At 41.5% G+C, this 13,333-nt stretch overlaps 1 protein-coding gene across 6 annotated transcripts in view; it reads left to right on the forward strand.

Moving 5' to 3' along the window:
* The window catches only part of ALPK1 (alpha kinase 1), a 121,538-nt gene that overhangs the window by 90,317 nt on the left and 17,888 nt on the right, over nt 1-13,333 (forward strand). For 5 of the 6 annotated variants that reach the window (XM_045799139.2, XM_045799137.2, XM_045799140.2 and 2 more), the window contains 2 exons: nt 5,095-5,293; nt 12,153-12,212. In XM_045799139.2, the coding sequence (XP_045655095.2) occupies nt 5,095-5,293; nt 12,153-12,212 (259 nt within the window). Of the gene's footprint in view, nt 1-5,094; nt 5,294-8,719; nt 8,837-12,152; nt 12,213-13,333 lie in introns of those variants that run through there. The other variant, XM_087866399.1, reaches the window with a different exon arrangement.

Raw genomic sequence — 13,333 nt, forward strand, 5'->3', positions numbered from 1 at the left:
TAGTAACATCACTCCTCAGAGTTGGTGAAGAGAAGAAAGAGATTAAAAGAAATTAGAGGCTTAGACATTTTCTGAAATAAGCCTTAGAGATGTTATACACATGATCTATTATTTCCTTTCTACTCTATTGAAAATTCCGCTGACATGTATTTCCAGAGCCTGTCTTTTCTTGTTATTTTCTCATGCAGGAGAGTGGGAATGCATGAACTGACTTCTTGTTCCTTTTTTTTCCCCCACAGTGTTCCCTGTCATTTATTAAGCACTCACCATGTGCCAGGCCCTGTGCTGAGCGCTTGACTCACATTTCCTCTAATCCTGAAAAGCACTGCAAATAAATATTATCCACATTTCACAGAGGAAGCCACTGAGACTCAGAGAGTTTAAGTAACTTACCATGGCAAATAAATGGCAGCTAGGAAACAAATTCAGGTATCTGTGCTTTCACTTCAGACATTATCTATTTTTTAATCTCTAGAACTTTGATTTGGATCATTTTTACATCTCCCTCCCATGTTTGTAATTCCACCTAGTTTTTACTCTACCTTCTGGAACTGATGAAATACAGTTATAATAACTGTCATTTTGAGGTCAGTTTCTATTGATTTATTTTTCTCTGCAATATGGGCTTTTTTTTCCCATGCCTGGTAATTTTGGGCTGGATGCCAGACATTGTAAATTTCACCACGTAGGATGGTGGGTATTTTGTGAGCCTGTAAATATCCTTGAACTTTGTTTTGGGGCTCAATCAAGTTAGGAAATTGTTTGATCTTTTTCAAGCTTGCTTCTAAACTTTTAGAGTGGGCCAAGAGCCACCTTATTCTAATTCTGTCTCACTATTGAAGTGATGCCCGTCTGAATACTCTACCCCATGCATGTGAACAATAAGATTTTCCTTTCTGGTTGGTGGAAACACAAGTCCTACATGAAGCCTGGGGACTGTTTCCTCAGTCCTTTCAGGTGGTGCTTTCTTCAGCTTTGGGTGGTGTCTTTCCATGCATGAGCTCTGCTGAAAACTCAAGGAACCCTCTTCAGATCTCTGGACTTCTTGCTTTGTATAGCCCTCTCTGTGAGCTCTGGCCACCTTGACCTACCCAGACTCCTAGAATCTCCATTGTCTCAAGTCAGGAAGACCACCTCACAGAAGTTTTCACTGGATTTGCAAAGTGTCTTTGCAGCTCAGTGTGAAGTTTGTCCACTAGAATAATTTCAAGCTAATCACCAAATTCATGGTACCAACTTTTACTAGAGAATTTCAAAACACTGGAATTAAAGGCCATCTCCTATAAAGTTTTCTCTTCTTTCCTTTACTTTTAAATACATAACAAGAACACTCTTTTCAATTTTTTTTTTGGCTCTTTTAGAATTTGCTCATCATAATAAAGGATATGTTTTCCTTAGAAACTGTCTGTATTCAGTGAGTGACAAGTTTAGCCCTAGCTCCAAAGACCCAGCTTCTTATGCCCAGGTTAGGCACTGAGCAAAATCACCTTGATCAGACCATAGGGAGGAAGTAGAAGAAAGATTGATTCTTAAGACAGTTGTGTTTCTCAAGTGTTGGCCAAGGATAGGGAGAAATTGGAACTCTGTTCACTGTTGGTGGGATTGTAAAATGGTACAACTTCTAAGGAAGACAAGCTGGACCTTCCTCAAAAAATAAAAAATAGAATTACACTATGATCCATATATTCCACTCCTGGATATATAGCCACAATAATTGGAAGCAGGATCTTGAAGAGATATTTTCATGTGCATGTCCTTCGCAGCACTATTCACAATAGCCACCAGTTTGAAGCAAACCAAATGTCCATCAGCAAATGAATGGATAAACAAAGTTTGGTATATACATACAACAGAATAATTCATCCTTAAAAAGGAAGGAAATTTTGTCACATGCTACAGCATGGATGAACCTTGAGGACATTATGCTAAATGAAATAAACCAGTCACCAAAAGACAAAAACTATATGATTCCACTTACTTAGAGTACCTAGAATAATCAAATTCATAGGAATAGAAAGTAAAATGGTGATTACCAGGGGCTGGGTTGTGGTGGGGAAAGGGGAGTTGTTGTCTGATCGGTATAGATTTCCATATTCGCAAGATGGAAAAGTTCTGGAGATCTATTCCACAACAATATACTTAACACTACTGAACTGTACACTTGAAAGTGGTGAAGATGGTAAATTCTATGTTATGCGTTGTTTACCACAATAAGAAAAATTATTTTAAAAAGATACAGACATGGGTTCCTGCCTGACCCTGATCCTTTGGACTTTGTAAATTTGGAAAGTCACTCAACTTCAGTTTCCTTACCTTACTTAGATGTTATGGTTACTATAAATTCAAATGGGATAGTGTATGTGAATGTTTCTCATAAACTAGATGGTACTACAATGATGGAAACCATTTTTATCAGGTAAGGATTGAGAATCATTTCTGGAAAATAGCCTGTCACTAAGCATTGCATCCCAAGTAGGTATACGGTTACCCTAAAACTGAACCAGGGCACCTGTGAGAAGGGAGAGCAGAGCTGACCATGAAGCACACACCAAAGGGCAACCGCAAAGAGAGGGAACTCACTGTGGCTTGCTGAGGACCCTGCAAGATACGTGGTCATGAGCAGGGTGACAGCAATAGCATTGCTCTTTCCAAGCACACGTTTCAGGAAGCCTAGCAGTGGAAGAGGCTGCAAGTTCTGCAGATAACAGCTGAGGTTGCAAACCTTCCTTGCATAGGAAGGACTCTTGACCAGAGACCAGCCTTTATGAACAGAGCTGGGCATACATAAAACCATAAATTTTCCTTTCCATTTGAATTTACAGTTTATGAAGGTCAATTGACTGACTTGTTCTCATTTTAAAATATGACAATTCTCAATAGAAGTTCTGAACACTTCAGTTTTAGTTTTTTTTGGTTGGAAGGAACAAAGGTTCACTCAAGCAAATTCACGAAATGGGGTGTGCATTATTATGAAAACATAATGGAACAATCAAGGAGGCCTGGAACTCTAAGAATGGCCTCTTGAAAAGGTACATTTAGATTCAGAGGCATCATTCTTCCATCTTCAGTCTGTTGCTGCTCATAAATGTGACTTAGCTACATTCTATTTTCTGCTTCTTTCTACCCTGACTCCCACTCTTTCTATGTTTCTTAGTTCAGATTTGAGAGTTCATTTTTTCAAGCCAGGCCACAGAGTCATGGGACCAGGGATCAGATGAGCACTCTGGGGTTAGCTTTGGGCTGGTGGTAGGGTGGGGCAATGGAGTCAAGTTCCAGCAGCAAAATGCATGTCAGTTTCAAAGACAGGAGCTGTGGGCAGAGCAGTTTTCTTAGAAAGGATTATGGTATATTAGGCCATGATTAACATTGGGATCTTTGCGAGGATCCAGGATTCTTTTCCTCCTGGATTCTGAGCAAACTGAGAAATAAAACAAGAATTAGGCAGACAAGAGGTTAAACATTACCTTTAATTCTGATAAAGGCTAAATTGAAAGGTATAGCTTCATATTAGAGTACAGGAGATCTGCTAGCTGAACCCCAGAATTATGTAGACAAATGCCTTATCGAGTTAAGAAAGCATCAGTATGAAAATAGAGCGGTTATTGTGCTGGTTATTGGTAGGCATTAACTGATTAATGAATACCTATAAATATAAATGTTATGTTCTACATGCAGTGCTATAGAACAGCACACCATAAGAGATATACCAAAAGTATACCAGATCAGCAATGGTAACAACGCCGATTACATATTTGGTATTTACCGGCATCACTGCAAGTATCAGATAATTGATACCCAACTCCTGTTTTCCTAAAATAAAGTTGGTACAACATGGAACTTGAACATGTGAGATTTGGACCTAGACTTCCTATATTCAAATTTCCCCTCTTAGTCACAGGTCATGTGACATTGGGCATGTTACCTAACCTCTATGAGTCTCAGGTTTCCCATCTGTAAAATGGGGGTATTATTAGAATCTGCCTGTTAGGATTGTTGTAAAGAGTGAGCGAATTAGGACACATAATGCACTTAGCACTGTGCTCTGCATCTAGTTTTACTCAGCAAGTGTTAGTACTTAGGATTATGTGGTAAAGAAATCAGTGCTTTGTGTAGTAACATTGTGCTAGGAAAATGAGCAATGCTTTCTTGGCTTCCTATGTGAACCAATATGCTCAGGAAACACTGCTTGATTTAGTCTAGCAAATGGAGAAAGTACTACAGAGTGGGAAACTCATTTATGCTGTTAGCTACATGACTTTGACTCTCTTGAGTGTAACACCTTGGAGACCAAAAGATGATGTTTGTCCATACAAGTTTGCCTCACTTATCTCTGCTTCTCACTCTTTATGTTACACTTTCATTCCATGCCTGTTTTCTTCTTTTTCTTGTTTTATTCATTACCTAAATATAAATTTAAAATATTGCCTAAAATTCTATATTTCTTCTCAATTAAAATGTAGGCGATGAGTGAAGCAGAGTGTTATGAACCGATGTGGAACGCTTTACTAGATGCTAAGATGACTGAGAGAACCAACTAACATAACAATATGTCTAGTATCATCTCATTTATGAGAGAGAAAAAGAGGGAGAGGAGAAAGGGGGAAGAGAGCAAGGCAAGGAACCAATTCATGTCTAAATATACACAAGACGGTAGAAGTTTCTAGAAGGATCGCTCTGAAACCATGATGAGGAAGAGTGAGAATGAGATTGGGGAGGAGGAGGGGAAAACTTAAGGTAAAGAGTCGGGAAACTAAGAGTCACTTTTCATTTTTACCTTGTGTTTGAATTTTCTAATAACAGGAAATATGCATCTATCACTTGTATAATTTTAGAAATGTAGTGGGGAAAACAAAATGAAAGATTTAATCTCACAATTGAATTGGATTTTCCCTTATTTATTTTTTCCTTTGGGTTCAGCCGCCCAATAATGTATGTTCTTCCCCTAGTTCTAGGTTTTGTTGTTCTTGTTTTGGTTAAAAACAACAACAACAACAAAAACCACCCAGAAGACTAAGCTTGGTCCCAAGGCGGCCTTCATTTTCTGCGGGGCGCTGCTTCTGTCTGGTTCATTATGTCGCATGGGTGTTCCTCCAGGCGTCCTTGAAAGCCTCCATCCTCGCCCGCGACTGTGCGACTGCTGCCGCCATTGTGTTCCTAAGCGACCGCTTCCTGTACGGGCTCGACGTCTCCGGCAAACTCCTGCAGGTCGCCAAAGGGCTCCACAAGTTGCAGCCAGCAACGCCGATTGCCCCGCAGGTGGTTATTCGCCAAGCCCGACTCTCGGTCAACTCAGGTAGGCCTCCCTCCTGCTGGCCCTCCGGTCCTGGGGCCGACCAGCCGGGGGGCTCGCCTTCGCTCCGGGGCTCCTTGACTTCCGCGGGAGGACGGCGGGCACCCGCGCCTGCGGGCCATCTTTTCAAGCCGCGGGCTCTCCCCGCCCCCGGCCCTCCGAGGTGCCCTTCCACCCGCCTCTTGCCAGCACAAAGGCCCTGGCATAAAGGGTTTCAGAGCCAAAAGCAGTTGAGAAAATTGTGAAAGGGTGTGGAAAATACTAATTGGAGCTTTTGTCTTCTAACAAATCTGTCCTGCTGCTTTCAAACAGGGGTATCTGAATTGCTATACTTCTGACCAAGAGCCTTTAAAAAGCAGATTAAAATTCGACTATTTTCTCTTAGTTCTCCTGTCTCCTTTCTGTAGGGCCACTTGACTATGCTAACAATAGAGCTGACAAATCCACTGAAGTAATTTAAGGGTTTTTTCCATCACCGGGAACACCGGTACAGTACCTGATTAGGCCCTAAAGTATCTTTTTTTCTTCTTCTGTCACTTTGAATGAAATGATAAATGAGGCTGACATTCTAACTTAGGATGCACTGTAGAGGGGGGCTGGAGGGAGAAAAGGCCTGCTATGTATTACAGTGAAGTTTACTTCTATAGAATTTTTGAATTATTTAAATTACTGAAAACCATGAGGTAGAGAAATGTGTAGCCTGTTATCCTCCTTTCTAAGAGTGTAAGAATAAAAGACAAAAGTAGAAGGCAGATTTGCCCTTCCTAAAAACAGAACTGGCTCCTTTTTTAAATTGATTTTAGCTATTATTATTGCTTAAGTAAGTCTGGTCTTCAAGGGGTTAAAGTATCTTTACTTCATTTCCTTTGAAAAGGAACTGTACTACTATACTAAATGGGACAATTGTTGGATGCAGAGAGGGACAGAGATAAAAGGACATGAGAGAAATGGGCTTGTGGAGGTTCACTTTTCAAAAGCCCAACTTCATTCACTTTCAAGTTCTTGCAGCTGTGCATAAATTGTGTCCGTGTTTATTACTTTCCTAGAGTAACTGCGGGGACAGAGTTGAACTTGGGAAGACTTGCTTCCTTCCAATATCCCTGACTTGGGACATTTTACAATGTTTGGCGTTTATAATGTTTGGGGTATGAGGGAAACCTAACAACTAATATTTCTTCAGATCGCATGGGATGGCGATGGTGTGTGTGCATAGCATTCCGTGGGGAGAACAGGATGATGAAGGCTGGGCGCGCACAGGCAGAGTTGTAACGTTGGTTCTCCTCAATTAGAGCTTGGAACAGAGCTAAGGTGGCCTATTTTATGATATACGGATTTGCTATAGTGTGACATGGAAATTGAGGTCAAGCGGAAGGCAGGCATGTTAATAGCTTTGTTTTACACAGCCAAACTGATTTTTTCACTTGTTTGTTTCGCTGTTTCTCTCATGCTTCTGACCATGATAACAAGTAAGCCTAGATATCATCATGAGCAGTGTGCTCCTCTGCTGATTCGTAGCCTGTGTCTAAGATAAAATTCTAGATCTCACTCCCCAACAGTTGGTTGTCTTTTTCTCAAAGATACTGCCGGAAGAGCCACAAGAAAACAAACACAGTCTCAGAGTTGAGTGATTTTTGTGAACTTCTCCCCCCAAACAGCTCTTTTAGTTTTTTTAAAAGATTAATTTATTTTAGAGAGAATGAGAGTGCAACAGTGGGAGTAGGGGGAGAGAAAAACTCAAGCAGACTCCAGTGAGCTCGGAGTTCGATACAGGGCTCGATCTCACAACCCTGAGATCGGAACCTGAGCCGAAACCAAGTCAGACTCTCAACCTACTGTGCCACTCAGCATCCCCCCCCCCAACAAACAACTCTTAAGCCTCCCCATACGCTGGATGTCTCAGAGAGAGGGGCTTGGAGCAGCAGTGGTGTCCTTGTAAAGAAGGTACCATGAGAAGCGGTCTCCATTCTCAGCATTTGGGACTGCTGGGATGGAGAAATGAGAGGACTATATGATATTATAAGGAGTAAGGAAGAGGATTAAAGGTCATATGAGGGGACAGCACAGTCCTACTGTTACCCCTTCAACTCAGCCCTTCCTAGTATCCACTCAAAACACATGCCAAAAGTCGGAGCATTCAGCATGGGATTTCAGAGGCAATAGAGGACATCCTGGGCCTGCCCAGCTCACTCTTACCTTTTAAAATTAGGAGGCAAAACCTTTTAAGCCATAATTAGAGGTAAAGGTTCAAATCTTCAGTTCTTTCACATGGAGGATTAAGCAAGTATATAATCTTCTCCTATCACATAGATGTTGTGAATATTTTTTTTTAGGTGTGGAAACATAGAAAGTGTTCAAAGTTAAAACAGTAGTCTACTGCTCATGACACTATAGCCAGAAGGGTTTACACTTGGGTATGGTCCTAGGGGAAGGGACTGTCATTTTAATCCCCATGTAGGGACAAGAGACAGGTCTATGGGACTATGTGAGGAGTGAAATAGTTGCACAAAGTGGGAATTCTTTGAGGTTGCACAGCTATGAGAGGTGACTGAACAACCCCACCAGCTCAGCCAGAGAAGTGACAAGGAAGGAAGCTTGCTTTCTACCCAAGCTCTGGGGTAGAGGCCAAAAAAGATCTCCCCAAATAAATAAGAACCCCAAGACTATGCCAAACGTGTGTGAGGAGTCTGAATTTACCCTACCCACAAGGGAGGGAATCCCCCCAAATAATTAACAAAAAACTGGTTCGGGACTGACATTTTGGGGGCCCAGCAGAATATCAAGTACAAAACAATGCTCTAGAGACACATCCTCACTCCAGGGGCATAGGAATCCCACAGGAGAATATCCTTGCTAACGAAGTCCTTGGTTAAACTGTGTAAGCAACAAAAGGAAATGAAACATGTAAGAGAAGAACAGCATGTACAACAAACAGGAAAAATGGCCCTCTAAAACAACATATAAAAATAGAACAACCTGAAAGACTCATATGGCTTAAAAAATAGTATGCTTAAGGAACAGAACGTAACAGGAAAAGAAAATGAATTCACCCTTTGAAAAAGAACTAAAGAGAATTTTCAGAAATTTAAAAATACAGATGGCTCAGTAGGTTAAGTGGCTGGCTCTTGGTTTTGGCGCAAGTCATGATCTCAGGGTCATGAGATTGAGCCCCTTGTCCGGCTCCGTGCCCAGCATGGAGTCTACTTGAGGTTCTCTCTCTTCCTTTCACTCTGCCCCTCTCCACACTCACATGCATGCACTCTCTCTAAAATAAATAAATAAATCTTTAAAAAAATTTTTAAAATACAGCAATTGAAATTAAAAAGCAGTGTTGTGGTCAGAAAGTTTAGTAATTGATAGGGATTTGCTTACAAAGCAAGCACAGCATCTAAGTTCCTCTTTTGTACATACAGGCTACAAGAATGTAATCACATGATGAAGGCTAGAGAGAGCCAAAAACCCAGCAGCTCTCCCAAGTTGGTGGCTAAGCTTTTCGAATTTCAAGTGCCTATGAGGACACCAACTGCCAAAGAAACTGCTTAAACTGAGGTGAATACAATAAAATAGAAATTATTAGTAAAATGAAATAAAAACATAAATACATAAAACTATAAGTCCAAAGTATTTCTCATTAGATTGAAGTCATAAAATTACTTTGGCAAAAGATATAAAAATTACCAAATGCTTACTCTCCATTTTTCACTTAATCTCATCTCAGACCGGTGATAAAAAGTCACAAATAGCTGGCTCGGTTGGAATACTCTTAATCTCGGGGTTGTGAGTTCAAGCCCCACATTGGGTATACAGATTACTTAAATAAATAAAAGTTTTTTTTAAAAAGTCTCATTATAGCAGTGCTTCCCAAACTTCAATGAACCACCCGAAGATCTTGTTAAAAAATGCAGATCCAGGGCACCTGGGTGGCTCAGTTGTTTGCACATGGGAAATCTTGATTTCTGTTCAGGTCATGATCTCAGGGTCTTAGGATGGAGACCTACATCAGGCTCCATGCTCCACAGGGAGTCTGCTTGAGGATTCTCTCCCTCTCCCTCTGCCCTCCCTCCAACTTGTGCATGCATTCTCTCTCTCTCTCTCTCTCTCTCTCAAATACATAAATCTTTTTAAAAATAAGCAGATCTTAATTTAGTAGGGATGTGTCAGGGCCTCAGATTCTGCATTTCTAACCAGCTCCCAGACAACACTGATGCTGCTGTTCTCCAAACCTCACTTGAGTAGCAAAGGACTACCTGGGGATGCCTGGGTAGCTCAGTTAGTTAAGCGTCTGACTCTTGATTTCAGCCCGGGTCCTGATCTCAGGGTTGTGGAATCGAGCTCCAAGTGGAGACCCTCCACTCAGCGCAGAGTCTGCTTGTCCCTCTCCCTCCGCCCCTCCCACTGCTCACGAACTCTCTCTCTCGCTCTTTCTCTGAAATGAATAGATAAATAATAAAACCTTTGGAGGAAGGAAGGAAGGGAGGGAGGGAGGAAGGGAGGGAGGAAGGGACGGCATGCCTGGGTGCCTCAGTCGATTAAGTATCTCCTTTTGGCTCAGGTCGTGATCCCGTGGTCCTGGGATCGAGCCCCACGTGGGGCTCCCTGCTCAACGGGGAGCCAGCTTCTCCCTCTGCCCATCCTCCCCTCACTTGTGCTCTCTCATGTGTGGGCTCGGTTGCTCTCTCAAATAAATAAATAAAATCTTTAAAAATAAATAATTTTTTTTAAAGGACTATCCAAAGATTCTAAATATGTGCCTACCTGTTACAGCTTAGTGGTAACAACCTTCCAAGAAAGATAAATTTCCTGGGGCAGTTTCTCAGGTGTTCTTACCCCCTAACTAATCTACCTGAAATGCATTCCTGCAGCAGACCTAACAGCAGGAGAGAAAGTGATGGAACTGGAAATTATATTTAAGGAAAATACTGAGAATGAAGCATCTAGAGTTAGGTAGATGAAAATATGAAAGAGGAATTTTAAAACTTGGAGAATAGAATGAAAAAAGCACATAAGCATAATAGGACTTCTGAGAGGACTGACTGGAATTGGAGAAAAACATGTCTTTGCATTGAAGAGATGGATGCAACCTTGAGCTAACTTCTTTTTTTTTTTAATCATCTAGACATAATGTGGTAAAACTACAGAAAATCAAACGTTGACAAAATCTTGAAACCAAGAGAAAAGACAGATTATAGATATGGGAACTATATTTAGACTGACAAAAAGCATTTTATCAGGAACAACAGAGTCCAGAAAGCAGTGGAATCTACAAAAAAAAAAGAGAGAGAGAGAGAGAGAGAGAGGAAATAGCTTTCAACCTAGAATTTTATACTTAGCAAAGTCATCATTCAAAAGTGAGGACAAAATAGACATTTTTAGACAAAGACTAAAAATATTTATTATTCTCAAGACATCTCTCTCCCTGTTTCTCTCTCTCTCTCTCTCACACACACACACACACATGAAAGAATATGTTTTGTTAAGGGAGATGTTGGATCTATAGAGATGGAGTAGGAGATTCAAAAAGCAATGATAAATAAAGAATAGGTAAATGCACAAGTCAGACTAATTAAGATAAAAATAAAAGGAAATTATATGGTAGTATCACTTACATAATTTATCAGATGCAAAAATCTTATAATATTATCAAATTGACCAGCATTGTATTAAATTAATAATAATACACTATAGTCAAGGAAGACTTATTCCAGGTATACAAGGATGGTTAAATATTTAAAAGTTGCTTCATTCAGGGGAACCTGGCTGGCTCAGTTGGTAGAGCATGTGACTCTTGATCTCGGGGTCATGAGTTCAAGCCTGCTTGTGTGTAGAGCTTACTAAATAATAATAATAATAATAATAGTAACAATAATAATAATAATAATAATAATAATAATGTAGTAACTGGTTCATGTTCACCTAAGATGTGAGAGGTGTTTTATAAAATTTTCAACCCATTTAGGTTAAAAATACAAACTAGGGTTAGAGATGTTCCTGGTTAGGTTCCAGTGAGGAGATGGAAGCAACACAGTAATTTGAACAAGGAACATTTAATATAAAGAGTTATGAACTATATCAGAGGATTAATGAGCAATTACTATTAAGTAGTAAAGAGAACTCTAAAGAATACAGGAGAAGCATTTATAAGGAGCAGCCGCTATCCCTTGTACTGAAGTAGAGCATATAAGAAAAAGCTCCCAATCCCACAGCCAGGCACACCAGAACCGCGCCCCAGACCTTGTTGGAGAAGGCACAGCCATGGCTCATGGGATGGCAGAGAAGTCAAGGAGGTCCTATGCCAGGAGAACTCACCGGAAATCCACCTTCTTGGGTGCTGGGAGAAGCCATTGTCTGAGAGGCGCCTTGGAACTTACCACAAAGCCACCTTTATGGAATGCCAGGAGGAAACATTCGTGGGGAAGTCCCTCCCTGGCAGCACTGCACTGCGAAGTTACCCGAGAGGATGCTGCAGGACACTGCTGACTGCTGGGTGCTGCTGACCTCTGCACACTGAGGAGCCAAGGAGAAGCGCTGGGGAAGCCACCTGCGTTTATTTATTTATTTGCAGAAGAGAGAGGGCAGAGGAGAGGGGAGGGGTGGAGAATCTCAAGTAGACTCCCTGCTGAACAGAGAGACTGATGTGGGGCTTGATCTCACAACCCTGAGATCATGACCTGAGCCGAAATCAAGAGTCCATCACTTAACCGACTGAGCCACCCAGGCGCCCCTGACTCTAAATTTTAAAACAGAATGTTTCCGAGAAAGGTTATGTTCCCTGTTATAATGTGTTAATCTTAAAGCATCAACTACTAGTAGTATTGAAGGCACATGTTCAAAACTAATTGTGTAGCATTTGGTTGCTTCTTTTCAGGGAAACTTTTAAAAGCAGAGTATATCCTGAGCAGTCTAATAAGCAACAATGGAGCAACAGGTAAGGTGCTTTCATATCTTCACAACGACCTTCACCTGCAGTATCTACTGGAGTTCTTGTTTAAAAGCAACTCAATAACCTAATAGTTACCCTACACTAGACGTCTCCGGAACTCCCTGGAATTTGGGTAGCAAATCATTCGAACCTTCAGATATTTTGTCTGAATTTCTGGAAATTAAAGTCAATAAGTTTCCCAGTAAACTGAACACAACTTCCAAGAGATTTTTAATCCCAGTGTGCTTGGATCCAAGGTTCCCAAGCTCCTTGAAACTTGTAGACATTTCCAGTGGGGAGGCAGTTGGGATACAGATATTGACCATACAGCCCTCATTTATGGCTACCATCACTAACCTATGATATGCACACATCCCATCTTCCATACCACACACACACACACACACACACACACACACGCTGGGATTAGAAGCCCAGGAGAATAGAGAACATGGTGTGACACAGAATCAAGGAGGATGTGATAATGAATTTGACTCTATTTTTGGTGTTTGACCGCTGACACTTTTCAGGCCCCAGCCTTCCCCCATCCACATTTTCCCATAACTGGACAGGCTGGCATGGGGGGGGGGTTTGGTTTGGTTTAAACTCACTCATCAATAAATTGAGCGTACCTTGTGGGAGACTTTACCCCAGCCCCACACCCCAATCACAATAAAAACCAAAGCCACTCACTACTCTTCACTCATGTCAAATGGACCAGCTTGGGTGCCTGCCTACTCTCCTCGGAAAGCCTCATTACATGAGTACTAAATCTTTTCATACCTTCTTGGTGTGCACGTGCAGTCATCAGTCTCGACCTCCAAGCCAATTTTGGGTGGACTGGAAGGAGGAGCTGGTCTCCTCAGGAACCAGAGGGAAGCGGGTCCCAGGCAGAGGTAACAGCAAGACACAGCTCCCATGATAAGGAACACAAATGAAGTCGGTGCGGCAGGACATAGTCAGCTGGCAGAGGCGGAGACCAGACAGGAGTTCATTTCTGTGAAGCCTTGTAGGTTACAGCAGCGAGTTGGGACCTTTCCCTAAATGTAGAGAAAAGATCATCTCTTGAATCTGGAGCGCATGTGCTCATGAAGACTTCTGTAAAAATGGTTTCATTTCACCAGGCT

The sequence above is a fragment of the Ursus americanus genome, chromosome 13 (genome assembly GCF_024610735.1).
Source record: "Ursus americanus isolate L20-20 chromosome 13, mUrsAme1.1.p, whole genome shotgun sequence".
NCBI classification, from domain to species: Eukaryota; Metazoa; Chordata; class Mammalia; order Carnivora; family Ursidae; genus Ursus; species Ursus americanus.